General features: G+C 41.2%; 1 protein-coding gene across 6 annotated transcripts in view; it reads right to left on the reverse strand.

Annotated features, from left to right (window-relative positions):
- Positions 1–595: 595 nt before the first annotated feature.
- Positions 596–20859, reverse strand: part of FECH (ferrochelatase) — a 37578-nt gene continuing 17314 nt past the window's right edge. For all 6 annotated transcript variants that reach the window (XM_019013878.4, XM_055368203.2, XM_019013879.4 and 3 more), the window contains 7 exons: positions 17731–17865; positions 14150–14256; positions 10423–10521; positions 6097–6204; positions 5514–5678; positions 2571–2630; positions 596–2102 (listed from right to left, as the gene is read on the reverse strand). In XM_019013878.4, coding sequence (XP_018869423.2) covers positions 1968–2102; positions 2571–2630; positions 5514–5678; positions 6097–6204; positions 10423–10521; positions 14150–14256; positions 17731–17865 — 809 coding nt within the window. In that variant the 3' untranslated portion in view covers positions 596–1967. The remainder of the gene's footprint in view (positions 2103–2570; positions 2631–5513; positions 5679–6096; positions 6205–10422; positions 10522–14149; positions 14257–17730; positions 17866–20859) is intronic.

Below are 20859 nucleotides of genomic sequence, written 5' to 3' on the forward strand. Positions count from 1 at the left end.
GCCAGTCTGGTCCCAACTCAGTATCAAGGACATTATTCCAGACAGCACAGTACTGCTATCAATTCAGGTTTCCTTAGCAAATAAGTGCTTCAGATACACTCGCAAGGGCTCCTGAATTGGAGTTTTCTGCATCATCTCCATAAAAATATTTTTTCACCTCTAAAGTCATCAAAGAATTGAAGCAGACCCTTGGGAAATTTCCTTAAGGAGAGAGAGTGGCTCCAAAAATAACCTTCCTTCCAGCACCACACCACTAACTCAGAGAATTCACTTCATGGTGGGACGGTCACTCAAAGTCTACTGTGAACCTAATCCCCAAAAAGGTAATGGCAAAGGCTAGAGGAAAATCCTAAACAATTACCTATGCCTTGTGTCTTTCTCTAGAAACACAATTTACTAATAGAAAAACCAATTTGAAATTTTAAAAATGTGGATGCTACTCATGAGGGCTGTCATCAACGTAGGAAAACTATTAACTCAAGTGGATGGCATGTTTCTTTTCCTGTATTAAAAAAGCTCCTCACATTTAATAATTTTGATTTAGATCAGTTTTGATTTAACAGACAGCATGAATCAAACTTAGCTAAAACCTTAATGATGTTGTAATATTTATTAACATAGCCAATTCTCAATATAGAAGATTTATGAATCTCCTAATACTTCCACTTTATAAACTGGCTTAAAAAAAAAAAAAAAAGAAACGCTCTTTTGAAGAACAAAGTTTCAGGGCTTGGAGGAAAGAGAAAGTGATCTTTACAAATTCTTCATGGAACCACCGGGGATCTTTTAATCCACTTAAATACAAACATAGAAGATCAGATTCTGATCTGACATTATTTCTATATTTTTAGAAACACTTTTCACTCATAAATCCAAGGTGACAATGGCATTAAATGGCATTAAAAATATCTACAGGAAAGGACTAGCGTGAAATACAATATTATGATAATAGTTATTGCATTAAAGTGGTTACTTTTCTGTATTCTTCACATGTCCCATTGTATCGCTATAAATTTTTATAATAAAAAATCGTAAATTAAGAAAGAATTCAAGCAAAGTATTGTTGACTTTATAAAATAATTCTTAAAACAAATGTTCAGAAAGAAGGCATTCAACTAAGATAGAGAAGATGCTGGATGGAGAGCTTGCAAGGTCCCGGGAGGAGCTCCAGGGTGAAGCTCATCACTAGCCTTTCCAGCAGCACTGTCCCTGGAGACCAGAAGCAGTGGGAGCCCCTTCCCTGTGGCACCACGGACTCCCACCAAGGCACGTATCATGAACACTGTACTTGTACACGTTTATTAGCCTTGGGTGTATGGGGAATCTCAGAGCACTTCTGAAATCCATACTTGATTCCTTTTTACATTGAGAAAAGTGAGATTCACACACAAATACCAAGATGACCAATGAATGGTGGCCTCGCTGGCAAAAGCAGCCATTGCAGGTAACCAAATTGCCTCCCTAGCATTCTGTAACCCATGGGCTTAGGGAAAGATTAAGTAACAGTTCTTTTTCAAATTCACTTCAAATACTCAACTATGTTCATTTAAAAAACAGCAACTATATGCACGAGACTAAACAGATCTCATTCACACTGCCAGCCCACAGAGGGGACTCTCCGTACCCTTTCAGGAGGGTTTTGGGCAATAAAGCCAAAATCTGTACTTAAAATAGATGTGTCTCATAAGACAAATTTTTAACTCATTTATTAAAGGTCCTAATGGACATTCCAAACTAGTAACTTATACCTAGAGAGAGAAAATACAAATGCTTACTGTATAGTTATATAAAAATAGAAATCCATCAAGAGTCCAATCCTCAAGAAACCACACAATTTTTACCCAAAGGCTGTATATATATCAAGGAAGGATGACTTCCTTCCTTGATCTCTAAATAACATCCTCTCCACATCGGAGGTATCTGGAGGTTGGGCATTTGCCTAATGCCACGGGGTCCACCGGCGGGGGTCACAGCTGCTGGCTGGTGAAGAAGGATTTAGTCTCCCTGCAGACAGGATTGACACAGAGCGGACAGCTCAGGGTCAGCTGCTTGGAACACAGCTCGTTTGACTGGATGTGTGAATGCACCAAGTCGGCCAGGGCCTGGAAGATAGACAAGAGGCAAAGATGCATGAGAAGCACAGGGTCTGCTCGTCTGCCACGCCCCCTCCTCCAGCTGCCCAGGTCAGCGCTCTGGCTTGGGGTTTCTTTTCATCCGAGTGGTGAGCCCTTTGAACCAAATTCTACGGCATCTTCCTTTCCTGAGAATCCTCAGCTTACAGAAAGTTAAAACAGAGATTTCAGGAAATGAAAACCTCTTACCCTACCCACTAGGCCTTTTCTCTGGAAAGCAGGTTTTAAATCAGACATAGTTATAGGTGGGTAGAAATCAGAAAATTGGGGCTATCTGAAGGAAAAAAGACTGAGCAGATAAGGAATTCGATTTTATTTTTGTAATTAATTGGAACTCCAAATGTTCTAATATGTGAGAAAAACCAATATTCTGCAAGAGTTTCTCAGAGGATTACTCTCTGGTATGTTCTACTAAAACGATTGTAACACTGTAGATACCTTAGAGAACAATGGATTTCCATTAAGAGACTCAGCTCTTCTGATGTTTTCAACTCCACACTGAATCAAATGAGAAAAGGGAGGAAAAACACAGACATATTTTATTTTCCTTTTTTTTTTTCAAAGAAACTGCTACAAAAAAATAAATACACACAGATACACACACACAATTCAAAGTCTGACTTCAACTGTTCACAGACTGCTCATTAATGAAAAATACTCATGGGGCAGGGCTGTATGTTGATTCTGTTATCATAAATTATTCCTCAATTCTTATGTCCTTCCCCTTCCCCATTACCTTCCTACAGGTGGTTTGTTTGCAAATCCTTTTTGTGGTTACACTTGATGAAATTCTCAAGCAATTTAAATCTGTTTACCATTCTTTTTTTTATTCTCTTTTGCTAGTGCATAATTTTACAGACTCTTCCTAAGTAGAATGTTACTGTAAATATAGTTTCATACTTGTTTTGATCCCAAGTGCCAAAATGAGGTAAATTAACTTATCGACTATAAAATGTGTATTGGACCTACACTGAACCAATTCAGAGTTGGGTTTTAAAATATATTCTTTTTTTCTTTTTTTCTTTTTTTGAGATGGAGTCTTGCTCTGTCACCCAGGCTGGAGTGCAGTGGCGCAATCTCGGCTCACTGCAACCTCTGCCTCCGGGGTTCAAGGGATCATCCTGCCTCAGCCTCTCAAGTAGCTGAGATTACAGGCATGCACCACCATGCCCAGCTAATTTTTGTATTTTGGGTAGTGGCAAGGTTTCACCATGTTGGCCAGGCTGGTCTTGAACTCCTGACCTCAAATGATCCACCTGCCTCGGCCTCCCAAAGTGCTGGGATTACAGGTGTGAGCCACCAAGTCTGGCCTGAAATATATTCTTATGGAGAAAAATCTAAAGGAAAACAATGGGAGGATTGTTTCAGTACCATCCCTGCTCCCGGCTCCAAAAATATCCACTACCTAATAACTGAAAATGGTCTAATTATGATTTACTCAGGTAGTTAGGATTCTTCTCTTTCCCTTTTCTTTTGATAGCTTTTCAATTACTTGATCTTTTATTTTTTATTTATTTTATTTTATTTATTTATTTATTTTTTGAGAGGGAGTCTCGGTCTGTTGCCCAGGCTGGAGTGCAGTAGTGCGATCTCAACTCATTGCAACCTCCACCTCCCAGATTCAAGTGATTTTTCTGCCTCAGCCTCCCAAGTAGCTGGGATTACAGGCACGTACCACCACTCTTGGCTAAGTTTTGTATTTTAGTAGAGATGGGGTTTCACCATGTTGGCCAGGCTGGTCTCAAACTCCTGACCTCAGGTGATCCACCTGCCTCGGATTCCCAAAGTGCTAAGATTACAGGTGTGAACCACCACACCTGGCCTCAGTTACTTGATCTTTTAGATTAGCATTAACATCAGGAGACTGGCATGGGAAAAACGTTGAGATTCAGCAAACACATGGATCTCAGCTGAAGAGGCTGTATTCTCAAACTTCATATAAAAGTCAGTTACAACAGAATCACCAGCGTTGGTAAAGGGCATTCTCCAACAATGTTGATGGGAGAGTCAGCGATACACTGACTAGAAAAATATATACCAACGCTGAAATTCCATGTGCACCTGTAGTCCCAGCTACTCAGGTAGCTGAGGAAAGGATCACCTGAGGCTGGGATTTTGAGGCTGCAGGGAGCTATGATTGTGCCACTGCACCCCAGCTTGGTTGACAGAGCCAGGTTTCATCTCTAAGCAATTTATAAAATCATAATAAATTTAAAATAACAAAATTGTTTTCCAAACATATTGGTATAACTATATTTTCACTGAAGTTTTAGCAAGTTCACAATTAGCCAAGCTCATAGTGAGATGCAGAAGGCATCTTTAAACAAAATCCATAGACAATGCTGCAACCATTTCTTAGCCAATTACAACTTGCCTGCAAATCCTGTGTCAGAACCACTGACAAGAAACTTAGGTGCTCCCTAACTTCACCCATGTCTGATTGATGTCCAGCATGGAAATTCAAATTCCATGGGGATCAGGTGTTGGCTCAAGTTCTGCCCCCACCCACTCTCTACCCTGCCCTATACGTGCTGCCCAGTCCCAGAGAGGGTGAAGTCTCCCGCAGGATGGGCCTCCATCTATCATACTTGGGGTGACCAGGGCCAGAAACTCTGGCAGAGAGGGAGGAAACGGTTTCTTGGGTCCCAACGCTTCCACACTTCCCATAAAAATAAAGCTATATATTGGAATAGGTTTTAGGCTGGCTCTCAAAAGCCAGGACATAGATGAACAATAGTTTTTCTTCTCCCTGAATGACAATTCACATCTATCTCATATTACAAGACACCAAAGATGGTATTTGTTATTTCAATAATCAGATTGATCACAACATGGCAGCAAACAGCTAATTAAGTGAGTGCATAAAACAGGTCAAGGAAATCACACCACACATTGCTTCCACGTTCATTTCACGCTCTTCTTTTAAATGACAATGACTCCTATATGCCTTGACACTCAACAAGAAGCCATGTAATAATAGCCGTGAGTAAAGGTCATGATTAGGCAAAGAAAAGAAATTATAAAACAATAAAATGTTTTCCTTTGGAATTAGTGAGAAGTACATTTCTTTTTTCTTAAAGAAATATAGTTGTTATTACTTTCGAGTAGCCCAGTAACTCAAACTAAACAAAATGATATCAGCCACAGTGATCCCTGGGGCACCTGGTTTAAGGAAAGCACAGGTTTCCCCTCCCACTGCACGGAATTAACTCAATATGTTGAGATTATTACTCAGATGAAGTATTATTCAGGAGAATGAGGACACCGTACATGCAAACAAATACAGTAAACAATATTTCTGAATGATACATTAGTTAGTTGCAGAGAAAATTTCCTTTTAAAACAAGTCATGATGGGATAAAGGCAGATGGGTGCATTTACCTCCTTGGCTAAAACTTGAGAGTACTCGATGTCCAGCTCATACAGCGTTTCAATATGGTCACTGGTAAACGCTATGGGAACCAAGAGGATATTCTTCCTCCCCCTCTCACAAAGCCCTTTGATAGATTCGTCTGTTTGAGGACCCAACCAGGGCATCGGACCAACCTATGCGAAAGACAGACGAATGCATAAGTGGACCATGCCTCCTGATGGTCTGTAGTACCCGTTTGCCCCCCTGGGCACACACACTGCCCACTGCGGGCAAGAGCCACTCTTTACACCTGCTTGAATGGATTTTGATATTTTCACATGGAAACTTGAATCCTAGAAGTTGCCTCAATATAAATAAATAACAGTTTCTGTCATTGCAGCTAAAGGCAAAATATTAAACCAATGGAGCTCCACAAGTCACTTGATTTCCCCTTCTATCTTACTCGCTTGCAGAGTTCTTTCTGCCCATGGTGATTAATCAGGTTATGGAAGAGCCTGTCCATGTGTAAGAGCCAAATCTAACCATTTTATAACTCATAAAATAAACTTTACCAATAAGAGCTGGCTGCCCACCAGTGTGGAAGCCACCTACCTTGGATTGCCACACCAGTCGGTAGGGGTTGCAGTACCCCAGCCTTTCCATGACTTTTTGGACAGTGGCGCTTACCTCCTGAGGATATGGGTCGCCTCTGTTGACCACCTGCAGCAGAGATACAATGGGTGTTCAGTCATTAACACTGGGAAGGCCCCGAGAGCCTCTGACTATGTGCTGATACGGTGTGAGCCCTGGAACAAAGCCCTCCCTTTCTGTCTCCTGCACCAATGATGATATGGTCTGAGTTCAATCACCAAACTTCCTTGGTTCCACTTCTTCATCAGCCAAAGAAAAACACCACAGTCAATCATCTCTAAGGTCCCTAAGAGGGTGGAGAATTCCATGTTCCATGTTATTCATGGGAGACTCACAAGATCTAACTAAAGAGGATGGTTCTCTCTCCCTCATCCAATATACGAAGAAGACACAGAAAAGCTGGGCAGGATGGGAACTTCTACCCTGGTGGTCATGTGTGTAGTTGATTTCACAACAGGAACTGAAACAGTGCTGCATGGACAATGTATAGAACTGCTGGATTTATGGTAAACCCTGCTGGAATTAGAGGAGGAAAGCAGCAGCACATCACTGCAGGTTACAGGCACCTCCAAGAGTGTGACCTGCACCTTCCACTTCCTCTCTCCCCACTCTTCCTGCAACAATGGACAACAGGCAAACACTTTGTGCACAGCAAATGTTTCATACGCGATCCCTTTTAATACCTTTGAAAATTTTCAAGGCAAATGTTAATGCTTTAAATATTTACTGTGTACTGACTCCCTAGCCCTCACCTGGCTTTATTTTCTTCTATAACATATATTGCCTGCTAATCTACCATACCATTTTCATATGTATTATGTTTATTATCTTTTCTCCCTACTCTCTGCAGACAAAGATTTTTCTCTATTTTCTTCATTCCCATATCCTATGATATGGCTGGAAACAGTGCCTGGAATATAGCAGGTGCTCAATAAATATTGGTGAAATGAAATATACTGATAGGTGGGGCGCAGTGGCTCACGCCTGTAATCCCAGCACTTTGGGAGGCTGAGGTGGGCTGGTCACCTGAGGTCAGGAGTTCGAGACCAGCCTCGCCAACATGGTGAAACCCTGTCTGTACTAAAAATACAAAAATTAGCCTGGTGTGGTGGCGCACACCTATAATTCCAGCTACTCAGGAGGCTGAGGCAGAAGAATCACTTGAACTCAGGAGGCGGAACCTGCAGTGAGCCGAGATTGCACCACTGCACTCCAGCCTGGGTGACAGAGCAAGACTCCATCTCGAAAACAAAAAATTATATATATATATACTGACAAATTATTTTATGATTATTACTACTGGTCTGTTTAAAAGCCATGGGAGGCATAAATGTAGATGGAATGAAGGAAACACAAAGTTGCCATTAGGACAGCAATGTGGTAATTACTACAAACACGATCTACCCATAAGATTAGGGGCAAAGTCTAAGAAATAACAAAATCTCTGTATTGTCTTAAAGTATCTCCTCCAAGATATTTTTAATTACAAAGAGAAAAATAGTAATTTTAGGATGGATCAACACAGCAGATGCACCCTTAAACAAGTGACCAGGGATCACATCACCAGTAGAAACGCACGCTGGCATCACAGACCCCCAGGTGTGATGCACAGAGCAGGGCCCTGCACCCCTGTGGGTTCTTGCCAATGATGCATCACCGCAATCTAATCATGAGAAAACTTCAGACAAACCCAGATGGAGGGACGCACCACAAAACAACTGACATCCTAAAAATGACTCCTCAAAAATATCAACGTGTGGTGGGGCGTAGTGCCTCACACCTACAATCTCAGCACTTTGGGAAGCTGAGGTGGGTGGATCACCTGGGCCCAGGAGGTCGAGACCAGACTGGGCAACATGGTGAAACCCTGTCTCTTCAAAAAATACAAATATTAGCCGGGTGTGGTGGTGTGCACCTGTAGTCCCAGTCACTCGGGAGGCTGAGGTGAGAGTCTCACCCAAGTCTGGTAGGTCGAGGCTGCAGTGAGTCGTGACTGCACCACAGCACACCAGCCTGAGTGACAGAGTAAGACCCTGTCTCAAAAAAAAAAAAAAAAAAAAATCAAGGTGATGAAAGACAAGCCAAGTATCAGGACTGTCACAGATTGGAGGATGCTGAGGAAACCCCACAGCTACACACAGTGTGGGACCCTGGACTGGGTCCTGGGAGAGAAAAAGGACATTTTTGGAAACACAAGTGGCATCCACATGAAGCCTGGAGTGCAGTTAATAGTATTGTACCAGCGCTGGTTTCTCAGTGTTGGTAACTGTACAGTGGTTGTGTAAGATGTTAACACTGGGAGAGGCTGAGTAGAGGGTATATGTACTCTTTTAACTCTGTACTCTTTTAATCAGTTTTCTGTAAGTCTAAAAATTTCTTCAAAATAAAAAGTTTAAAAAGTTGTCAGAAGGGAACGTAGGGGAAGAGAAGAGTGTGCTAGATCAGTGTTCTTTCTCAACTCTCCAATGTCCTCCCCATACCTGACTTATCCTTATGACACTGTGGCATTTCCCGGTCCCACAAGGATGCTCCAGCAGCCAAACCTGGAAGCAGCGTGCTCCATCCCCAGGTGAAAGAATAAGGAAGCGAGGCCACGGTCAGAGGAGGCAAGGCAGCACCTGGAATCCCCACATACAAAAATGGGTTTCAGCCAGGCACGGTGGCTCATGCCTGTGATCCCAGCACTTTGGGAGGCCAAGGTGAGTGGCTCACTTGAGGTTGAGACCAACCTGGGCAACATGGGGAAACCCCGTCTCTACTAAAAACACAAAAAATTAGCCAGGCATGGTTGCGTGTGCCTGTGGTCCCAGGTACTCAAGAGGCTGTGGCAGGAGAATCGCTTGAACCCAGGAGGTGGAGGCTACGGTGAGCTGTGATCGCATCACTGCACTCCAGCCTGGGCAACAGAGCGAGACCCGTCTCAAAAAAAAAGCAAAGCAAATGTGTTTGCTCCAGGCTGGTTCAAGGGCTTCCCTTCTGGCATCTCAGGCGAGGTCTCACCTTACATAGGATGAAGTGGCAGGAGGATGGACATGTGAAAAGGATTGCATGACACCAGAAAAGGAAAAGCAAACCCATTAAAATAGGCAGGCTTCCAGAAGAGAGGAATTTATCTTCAGAGCCTCCTACCGCCCACACGAGGCCCAGCAGAGACGATGAGTGGAAAATCTGCAGAGGCTTCGCCCTAGTAGCCACCAGGGGGCGGTAAGGCCCAGTTACAAGAGTGGCCCAGACACTGAGGCTGACTCCATTCCCGACATTGTTAAAACCTCAGTCACCCCTGTGAAGATGTAATTATCCACCTCTCCAGGTTGGAAAGCACTGGTTTTAGGATACAATGCTAGTTCTGAGCAGATGAAACTGGTTGCTTATTCCAAGCCCTTCTATATATCATACAGTACACTAGCTTGATCATTCTTGTTTCCAACAATACAACAGCTATGGCACAGACTGTAGCATCTGGATGAATAGCCTAGTGTAATATGATGAACTAAGGAACAGCCAGATCCCAACTTGATCCTCTATATTCACTTGCAAAAATGTGGTCCTGAGTCTTAGCAAACTGCAATGGCTGCCTAACAAGTCCTGAGGACAAAAGCATGGGATTGAGAGCGCTTGTCTGAATGGAGACCCTCCCACTCAACACACAGAAACATCAAGCTGAGCTCTGCCAACAGGGCAGGCAAAAGCAGCCTTCTCTTAACTGTCCCACTTATTAGAAAGTCTTATATATGAATATATCTTCAAGTTATCATTTTAAAGAAAAGAGGAGCTGGGTGTGGTAGCTCACACCTGTAATCCCAGTACTTTGGGAGGCCTGGGCAGGTGGATCACCTAAGGTCAGGAGTTTGAGACCAGCCTGGCCAACGTGGTGAAACCCAGTCTCTACTAAAAATATAAAAAATTAGCCAGGCATGGTGGTGGGTGTCTGTAATCCCAGCTACTTGGGAGGCTGAGGCAAGAGAATTGCTTGAGCCCATGAGGCGGAGGTTGCAGTGAGCCGAGACTGCACCATTGCACTCCAGCGTGGGTGACACAGCAAGACTCTGTTTCAAAAAAAAAAAAAAAAAAGCAAAGAGGAAAAGATCTATTTACAACATTATAATTTGAATTCATTGTTACGAGGTTTTAAGAAGTGAGGCTAGTTAGCACCAAGTCTGAGATTTGAGAATTCATTCTTGCACTGGGCTTAGGACATAATGGAAGCTGGACCCATTTTACACATTTAGAAAATGAAATCACCCAATCCTCTATCACTAGGTCATCCAAGAAAATGTTCTTACTTACAGACATCGGCAGTGAGTGAGCAGAAAACAGAATGACCACCTCGCTTCTCTTCTCAAGTGGAAAATGGTCCAGTTCCTTTAGAATATGATCTGCAAAGCACTGAGTGAGTAACAAGAAAGGAGGATAAGGAGGAAGGGAAGAGAGAAGTGGAAGGAAAAAGAAAATAATTTTAAAATGAAGCCTACACCAAAAATCTCAGAGCAACCCTCAAAAATCCGAACTCTCTTTTTTAAAAAATTGCAAACAGTCCAGCCTCTCAGCATTGGTTTATCATCAAAATGGATCATAACAGTTTCAGGGGCCTAGGGAATTTGCTGGGAAACTTCTAAAGCTCGCTAATGGCTCACTGCAAATGCGCGCTGTGGATATGCTTCCCCTCGGGAAGGACAGGGCACACTTCCAGATGGAAAGGAAACACAGATGGGAAGGAGAAGTTGTTTTAAGACCTCTCATTTGCTCCGTTAGCAGGAAAACAGCTTACAGGGTCTTTCTAAAGCCTCCTTAGTTTGGCTTTCAGGCATACCACATTAAATACATTAGTCAGGAATAGTACGGAAATAAGAAAATACTGTTCTATTTTTATAACAGTTTCTTCTGAGCCTCATATCCCCATCAAGTCAATTTTTATAAAAACCTTCACAACAACAGATGACAGGTGATACACACCCATTAAATTCACAGAGCGGGGAAAGATATGGTAAACTTAGGGGCCCATTCAGTCACATCTGTGGAACTTGGGAAAGAACATGGTTCCTGCCTCCCCCTCCAAATCTCTGTCCACCAGACCAGGGAGCTCCCTTCGTCTGGTCGGCACTTTGATTCACGTCGATAGGTGCTGAAATACCAGAACTGAAGGGGCTTTCTTTCATCTTATACTTTAATCATTCTCTGTCATTTAGCTTATAAAAAATGCTACAAAAGACACAAATGGGTCAACTGACAAAATCAGAATATGAATGTAAATTAAGTAAAAGTTTAAATATTGACGTTAAATTTACTGAAGTTGAATGTTGTATTGTGGTTATGTAAGAGAATATTCCTGATTTTAGAAAACACGCTTAAGTGTTTAGGTGTAGAGGATGGTGATATATGCATAACTTATTCTCAAATGGGTCAGAAAAAAAATCATGTATATACAAACACAGACACACACACATACATACACACACACAGGGCATGTAAATGATAAAGCAAGTGGGATATACATGTTAATAACACATCAATAGGCCAGACACAGTGGCTCACGCCAGTAATCCCAGCACTTTGGGAGGCCAAGGTGGGAGGATTGCTGGAGCCCAGAAGTTCAAGACTAGCCTGGGCAACATGGAAAGACCTAATCTCCACAAAATTTTTAAAAATTAGCAGGGTGTGATGGCACCTGCCTGTGGTCCCAGCTACTCAGGAGGCTGAGGCGGGAGGATCACTTAACAGGAGGTTAAGGCTGCAGTGAGCTATGATCGTTCCACTCAACTCCAGCCTGGGCAACAGAGTGAAACCCTGCCTCAAAATAATAATAATACAGTAATATAGGTAAAAGAGTAGATGAGAGTTCCTTATACTATTCTTAATCTTGTAACTTTTCTGCATATCTAAAATTATTTCTAAATTGTCCTTTGTAACTTTTTAAAAATTATAAAGGACAATTTATCAGAAACATGTAAATCTGTACTTGTTGGTATTTTGATATATCAGTGGTCAGTGAAAACTATGGGATAAGCAAACTATTCCCTAATAAATATTGAGATATTATTAATCTTTCCAGAACTCTCGAAATTTGGTAAATAAATATCCTAAGGCATAAAATGGTACCTAAAGTTAAGTTCCCTTTTCAGAATTTATAATGTAAATTCTCAGCAAATGTGATAGGATTAGATACAAACGAAACCAATATTTTCTGGTCTTTGCAGTGTTTGGAAACTAAGGATGCTCAGAAAGGATTATTTTTGGACCTCAGCCTAGATAAGGAGGCCCACTGCAAGGTTTATACAGGAGCCTAGAAGATAAATTTCCTCCAATTAACCCAACAGCTAAATAAATACCAATATTAGAGAAAACAGTAATAAAGTGGCTGTTTGGAGCAATTACTACCTATGCCAAGTAGAAATGTGGATTCAAAACAGAATTTGTAGTTTTAAACTATATTTTTCATTTTAGTTTAGGGTTTTGTTTTCTGGTTTCCAAAAATGTCATATCGTATCCAAAGCCTAGTGTTTTTCTTTTCTCGGCTTGCAAAGCTGCAAGTAAAAACACAAATCATATGGCTTGCAACAGCCTCTAAGCCATCTTCAAAACTGAGGCGCCATGGGCAAGGAGAAGTGCTATTTAAATCACCTAAAACCCATCTGCGGTATTTTCTACTCCCAACCTCTCTGCAGAATGAAAGAGGCACCGAGCCTCTCAGAACCTTCAATCACACCATCTAGGAGGGCAGATAAATGCCTCTAAAATTCCCTTTCATTTTATGAACAGAGACTTCCTCAGTTAAGAGACCTTTCCATCGTTTTGCTTCCCTCCTTTTCAAAGGGCTGAATTTTAATGCAAATCTAATTACTCACTTGATCAGGGCAGGCAGATGCTGTGCAGATCCCTCCATTCCCTGCTACCACATGTCAATGCTGACCTGAAACCCCCCTCCTTTCCAATCGCAGGCCTCCCAAAGCAAAACCCAGGCTGCTGGTGCTTCAGGCAGTACTGGCTGGACCCAGCAACACAGCCGTCAATGGTGCACACAGAGACCACAACTACACCCACCCCTAAGGGTAAGCTCCTTCTTTTCAGTTTTTACTTAAAATTGGATTTCGACCCAAGTGTTAACCCTTTATATGCCTAAGCAACACTGCTCTGGGGAGAGCTGGCCTGATTTCAATGATGTCTAGCACCATCTAGTGGTCACAGATTTAAATGACACCAGGCTTCTAAAGAAGTTGTTAGTAGGGTTTTTTGCCAGGAGTAAGAAAACGTTCAAGGAGTGAAAAATAAAATGGATAAAATCTAAATGACTTAATATTTCCCCTACCTAAAATAACTCAAAAGCAGAAACTTCTACTAGCAGAACAAAATTATATTTGCATAATTTAGGGCAATATTTTACCAATTGCTCTCTCATATTTGACAGGCAGAAAAGAATATGGTAACATCAGTTCAAAGCTATTAACTTTAGAACTGTAATTTTAACTTATTCTCCTAAAATCAAGCATCTGTTAAGAAAAATATTATAAATGTAAATTGCATAGAAGAAATATGAAATTTCTTTTAATATGTGAAACTTTCTCAATTGAAATGTTCGATTTATTTTCATGTCTCAGAACATGTAGATAAATTACTTTTACATTATTAAAATCGTTTGACATTTTAAAGGATTTAGAAAACAGAAAATTTAATTCGTTGGTCAGTCACTCAACCTACAAATGTAAGTTAGCTGAAACACCATGCACAATCTTTAATGCTCTTCTGGTCATAGGAAACACAAAACTCAACATATCGTTTTGTTATGGTTTGGGACTAATAGCATTAATCCGAAGAAAGAAGAGTCTAGTCACTTTAATCTTTAAATGTATTTTCTCTTTTCATAATAAATCAAGAATATAATACTTTTATTTAATCCCAAACACACAATTTAAGCAAGGGAACAGTAAGGCTCAGAAGGACATCCACAAACCCAGAAGGGATGAGAAGCTGATTCACACTAGATGCTGGGGTGACAGGCAGCTGGCAAGCACTGGCTTACCTGGATGAGGAGGCGATGTGTGGGCCACCTGTCAATAGTGCTCCACTTCATCGTGGGCTTCCGTCCCACTTGATTATAGTATCTGTAAATGGCATTTAAGCTGCTGCCTGAAATATACAGAGGCCACTTAGTAGATGCATTCTGATTACGGTGAAAATAAAAAACAGACTCGTAAAGGTAGTATATATAAGTTCAAAGCAGGTAACTGCTTCTACACTGAATCAGTCTAATTACAATCGTTTCAATACTCTAAAATGCATATAGATTTAACTACCCTGCAAATGAAGATCACTAAAAAGCAATCAATTTCAATGGACTTTCAAAGATTATTGATGTCAGTTCTAGTGAAAAACAAGATGGCTGTAGAGTTATGAAATATAAGCAGTCATATTTACAGGGACCAAGTCTTACAATTCAAAGTATGTCGGCCAGGCACGGTGGCTCACGCCTGTAATCCCAGCACTTTGGGAGGCCAAGGCTGGTGGATCACCTGAGGTTGGGAGTTTGACACCAGCCTGACCAACATGGAGAAACCTTATCTCTACTAAAAAATACAAAATTAGCCAGGCATGGTGGTGCACCTGTAATCCCAGCTACTCGGGAGGCTGAGGTAGGAGAATCGCTTGAACCCAGGAGATGGAGGTTATGGTGAGCCGAGATCGTGCCATTGCACTCCAGCCTGGGCAACAAGAGCGAACTCACAAAAAAAAAACTCACAAAAAAAACTCACAAAAAAAAAAAAAGTATGTTATTTTTTTTCCAGTTACAAAGGTTATCAATCCCATTATAGGAAATGTATGCGATGGGGAAGAAAGGAAAAAAGAAACTGACCATTATCCCAGCATGCTAATTACAGTCATTGCTTTACTCTAATATGGTTCTTTTTTTCTTTATAGATGTTTTGTTTTACAAAGTTGTAATTTTTAATACATATGCAATTCTGCATGCTGAGTATTTTGAGCATCTTTACTTAATATTATGAAATAAATATTTTCCATGTTACGATAAAAGCTTTGTAACTATTGTTTGTGAGATGGAGTTTTGCTCTTGTTGCCCAGGCTGGAGTGCAGTGGCGCGATCTCAGCTTACCACAACCTCCACCTCTTGGGTTCAAGTGATTCTCCTGCCTCAGCCTCCCAAGTAGCTGGGATTACAGGTATATGCCACTACGCCTGGCTAATTTTTTACTTTTAGTAGAGACAGGGTTTCTCCATGTTGGTCAGGCTGGTCTCAAACTCCCAACCTCAGGTGATCTGCCCGCCTGGGCCTCCCAAAGTGCTGGGATTACAGGGGTGAGCCACCGCGCCCAGCATAACTATTGTTATTAATGGCCTCATGATAAGGAGAGAAAATTATTGAGGTTTCTGTGAGTTCTCATTCCCTAGAATAAGCTAAATGGACACCAAATCCTTATAAGTAATCTAATAAACTTATATTTCTAAGAGAGAGATGGAAATCATGAAAACTCAAAGCCTAAAGGAAGGCAGATGGTGTCAACCCAATGCAACTTTTTCCTGTCTAGGGGAGTTAGCATTGGGGTCACACCTGAATCCTATGAAACCAAGTCTAACACACAGCCTCTTCCTCAGTCTTAACATACGGCAAGTCCCAAAACATTTCCATGCTTTCCATCACCGATCCACTGGGCTCTCTAACTATAAGAACTATTAGTTAGGTTTCCAATTGAAAATGCTGGTCAGGAGAGAGCATACTTTAAATCATATATACTCTCAGACTAAGACTCAACTTCCAAAAAGATAAACAGGTTCAATTTTGGTGAGTAGAATACAGTGAATCAGAAGAATTCAAAGGGACTCCATTCAAGGTTCAAAAACAATCTCTCCAGAAATCAAAAAGTTGTCACCACCATATTCACATTACAGACCGCACTTCACAGGTGGATATCATTTTCATATGTGCAAGGGGGCATCTGGAAGCTACATTAGCTCTTTCAGGTTGTGTGGAAACATTCAACAAACAACCCAAAGAAGTCATTAAGAAGGAGAAAATGTGACTGAGAAATGTGTTTGTGATAAAGACACACACTGGCTCTGCCACAATAGTGCATGTCTAAAAGATACAACAGATAAACAGCATTTGAGTGGCCTTGAAGAATTAACGTACTTCCCAAAGCCTTCCACAACTTGGATAGACGGATGTACCTGTCCTTACATGAGATACAGTCAAGAAAAACTAAGCATACACTGAAGTTTTGCATACACTGTCACTTGGTAGAGCCAGCCCTGAAATAAAAACCATAGTCAATCTTCTGTCATGTAAATAACAATCTTAATTTATCTAATTGTGAGAGCAGCCATTTACATATTGAGGTATATTTCTTAAAACAAGGCAAAAGTAGAGCTTAAAAATTCATAATATCTGACTTCTTCTCCAGTAACATATGACCAGACATTTTGAAGTTGTAGTGGTGCATTTCAAAAAGAAAAATAATAATTCAGGCTGAGTGCGGTGGCTCACGCCTGTAATCCCAGTGCTTTAGGAGGCTGAGGCGGGTGGATCATTTGCGGCCAGGATTTTGAGACCAGCCTGGCCAACATGGTGAAACCCCATCTCTACCAAAAATACACAAATTAGCCGAGCGTGGTGGCACATGCCTGTAATCCCAGCTACTCAGGAGGCTGAGGCAGGAGAATCACTTGAACCCGGGAGATGGAGGTTGCAATGACAGAGCGAGATACCATCTCAGAAAAAAAAAAAAGAAAGAAAGAAATGATAATTCAAACTCTTGAGGGTATCTGAGAACTCAGGCATTTTAATGGGTTCTCTGAACAAATATTTAAGGCACATAACAAGTTTTGACTTTTTCCAATAGCCTTTTGATTCTCCTTATGGTTATAGAAGTGATAAACATTAATATCCAAAAGCAATTTGGGACTAAGAATGTGCTGACTTCAATCCTTGCAATGGAATGCAAACAAATGTATCTGTGGGTGACAGTAGCAGCTTTGCCTACAACGAATGATACAGAGATTGCCAAACACCGATTATTCCCCAGCTCCAGTTAAATATACAGAAAACGACAAGCAGTAACATTTTCCAAAATCAAGAAAACAGAAAATTCTGCAAAGGGAACCCAAACTGGGCTTTAGTTTTACCAGCAACCAACTCATAACTGAAGCAAAACAACGACAACAGCAACAAAATATCAGTATTTCCCATGTTGTATGGGCATCTTTGCTTTCAAAATGCGAACAGTTACAATCTTTGCTACATCAGTAAGAAAATCTGGGTAGCCATAAAAAGGTTTATCAAACAAACCTAGAAAGAGCCTTAAGGTTCATTACTGATCCATTACACAATGGCATTAAAGCACTGAACACTGACAGCCACTGCCTACCATCCACACCATTTGTAATTACCAGCCAAGTGGCCAATAATTCAAGCGACAGATGGACCATGAGATTTCAAATGGACTGACCTGAACTCTCGTGTTTAAAGAAGACAGGTTGAATTTGCCATTCAAATTGCAAATAATTCAGCCTTCCCTTCAGTACTTAGACTCCTTGGTTATTTTTGCCAGCACCGTATCTACCTTTCCACTGTCAGAGAGATGCCCTTACCTGTGGTGGAGCAGCTGTACTGTGGATACTGTGTGAAAGCAATAGCCCTTTCTAGGCCATCTCTCTCCATCTCTTCAATTGCTTCTTCTGTTAAAGGATGAACGTACCGAAATCCAATATAGTATTTGTGAGGGGCTATTAGGAAGCACATGTGGAAAGGAGAAAGTGTTAATCCTTATATAGATTCCTCAGAGTCAACAAAGATAATGCAATGCCCAGAACAAAGAACAGTTCATGTAATTTCCTATGGCACTGACGGTGAAGGCAAGTTTAGCATATTCCTTGGATCTTATCTACTCTTCAGCTGGTATGTGGACTTTTAATGATGACTTTCTAGGATCAGTACCCCACCCACACACCTTTACTGCACAGTGGTTTTTAAAACTCAAACTTCTCTTCCTAATTCTCTGTTCTTGGCTGGCTGGCATAAGAGAGCCTCAAGAGAAAGGAGGAAAAAACAACACTTATTCTAAAATATAACTTCCTCTTGCATACCAGATACTATGGTAGCCACTGGGCATTATTTTTTTAATCATTTAAACCTGATTTTTCAGATAAGGAAACAGAGACTCTGAAGGTTAACTGAACTACCCAAAGTCATACCTTGCAGGTGGTTGAGCTGGAATTAGAGCCTGGGTCTCCCAACCCATGGTTCTCACTCCTCCCAGGCCCCCCACCTCACCCAGTTCTCCGAACCCCCAGGCCACCTCGTTTATATAAAAAAATGCAAGCGCTCTTGGATACGTAAAAAAATTCATTGATAACAAATTATTAAAATGATTCTCCTCATTACACATATAAAACAGTGCTTAATTTGGAGGTGCCACATGGGATTGAAAGCCATTGTTCTTGGTACCTAAATGGCCCATGCCTGCTGTATATCCTCATGTTCTTTCCCTGTCCCTTCCCTGTCCTTTCACGAATACCCTCCTCTATCTTCTTTATCCTCTCGCGTCTTCCTTTCCTGTAGTTCAAAAACATCCACACCACATAATTGCTTAAGCATGTATAAAGTCATAAAACTACAAGTTTCCTAAACTTACTTAGTCTTGTTTCCTTGCCTTTTCATAGGATTACACATAACTTACACTCAGGGATGATAGTGAGAATCACTACATGAGTGTCAGGTAATAAATAATAAGACCATGATAATGTTACCGTCCAAAGCATTAGCAGGGGCTGCAACTATGAATGTGACATAAATTGCCACAAGAAATATTTAGGTTAAAGTGAAGGAAAAGACAGGAGTTTATCTCATTTATACCTAGATATATACAAGGACGACATTCCTCCTAACTTGACCCAGAGAACTAAGAGCCAGTGGAACACATTCCCAAGGGAGAAGCAGAATGCCATTAGGCGAGAGAAGCACATGTGTGCACAGAAAGGCTGGTCGGACTCAGTATTCTCTGGTTGGGTACTGCAAAAAAGAAGAAGGAAGTAAAACTGAATCATTTTTAGCACTCTGTCTATTTTCTGGCCACCAATTTCATGCTGCCTTGCATAAAATGGTCACTAGCAGTTAAAACATATCAGAGGACATGATCCCATAAGCAAACTCCAAATGACTGATTGTTCGAAGATTATGCGCTTTGTGCTGAAAACCGCCAACTATTACAATACCATCAAATCCCTTGAAGCAGCTCTTGGTGATTTGAGCTGAGGTTTAGCAAGCAAGTAGAAACTGCTTTCGATTCTACTTTGAAACAATACGATGATCAGAATGACATCCCCAATGCTGCAGGTCAACCGGCTTCTCACATTTTCTTTTCACCTGTCCGGTATCTGAAGGTTATGGTCTAAATGCCTAGGGTCTGGGAGTTCCTCAAATCATGCATACTAAGAGGTAGAAAGGCTGCCCTTGCAGATAAAGACATGGCAGGTGGCCACATTTTAAAGTGCGACAGAGTAAAATACCCTGGAAAGAACTGATAATGTTTTCTAAATGCTTTCTAAAGACAACCTGTAAACACATATTGGAGAAAAAGCGGCAAGGTACTCTCCAACTGGGCATATCCTGAGGAACCAACAAACAGTGTTCATGAAGGACCCGTGTCCATCAGGGTGGGTTTCACAATGCAGCTGGCTGTCCCTGGAAGGATGCAGGGATGGGAAGGAGCCTCTCCGATGTTAACCAGTGCCACATCTCGTGGGCAGATCTGGCCAGAGTGAGCCCAAAACACATGACTCACTGGCCTAGCCTACGTACCCTCAGAGCAGCTGTTCAATGAACAGTCTTCAGCAAGAACTACTAAAAGACAGAGAAACTAGATTTTTAAACAGCAAAAACTTCATTAATTTAGCATGTACAATAGTTCAAATGTCCGATTTGTACATGATTTTTTGAAAGAAAAGTTTGAAATATGTAGCAAATGCTTCTTAATTTGTATCAGATCATGAACCCTGTGCCAATGATGAATTAAAAAGCTCACGTATATTGAATTTTTGTCATGTTAATGCCTCTCAGGATTATCTCATTTAATTTTCGCAAGGATCTAGGAGTTGGGTTCTGTTACCATCCCCATTTTCTAGCTGAGGCTTAGTGAAGTAAGTAAACTGCCTGAACCAGAGCAGGGAAGCCAACACCATCAGAGAAAGGAACCCATACTCCTATCCATGCTGCATCCGGGAAAGAACAGAATTATTTCATGAGCAGCCCTTACTTATAGCTTCACTAAAAGCAGTTACAAGCTAAACAGTTAAACTATAATTTGCAAAGCATATTTGAGATTTAGACTTTCCATCACATGATTACACTTCTCATCTATTTCCGTATCTATTCTCTACATTTCTGCAATGCAATGTAACTACATGAAACCATTTCCTGACATAACTCACTGTCTTAGTTAACTGGTCAATTCTATGAAACCAGTGCAAGTCTCAAAACGTCCGCACTGGCTACCAAGCAACAACCACTTCCCTAAAAAACGACAGCATGAAACATGTTTATCTATTTGCAATCATCACATTTTCTGGCCTAAAGAGAATTTTTCTTAATAGAAATAAATCAATAGACATAGTTCAAAAGTAAACTTTACAACTGTATAGGAAAGAAAGGATCAGAAGAGAAGAGGAATGAGAAGGAGATGAAGAGGTACCCCAGCAGCCTCACCAGAGACAGGAGGTGGT

The sequence above is a fragment of the Gorilla gorilla genome, chromosome 17, assembly GCF_029281585.2.
Source record: "Gorilla gorilla gorilla isolate KB3781 chromosome 17, NHGRI_mGorGor1-v2.1_pri, whole genome shotgun sequence".
In the NCBI taxonomy this organism is placed as follows: domain Eukaryota; kingdom Metazoa; phylum Chordata; class Mammalia; order Primates; family Hominidae; genus Gorilla; species Gorilla gorilla.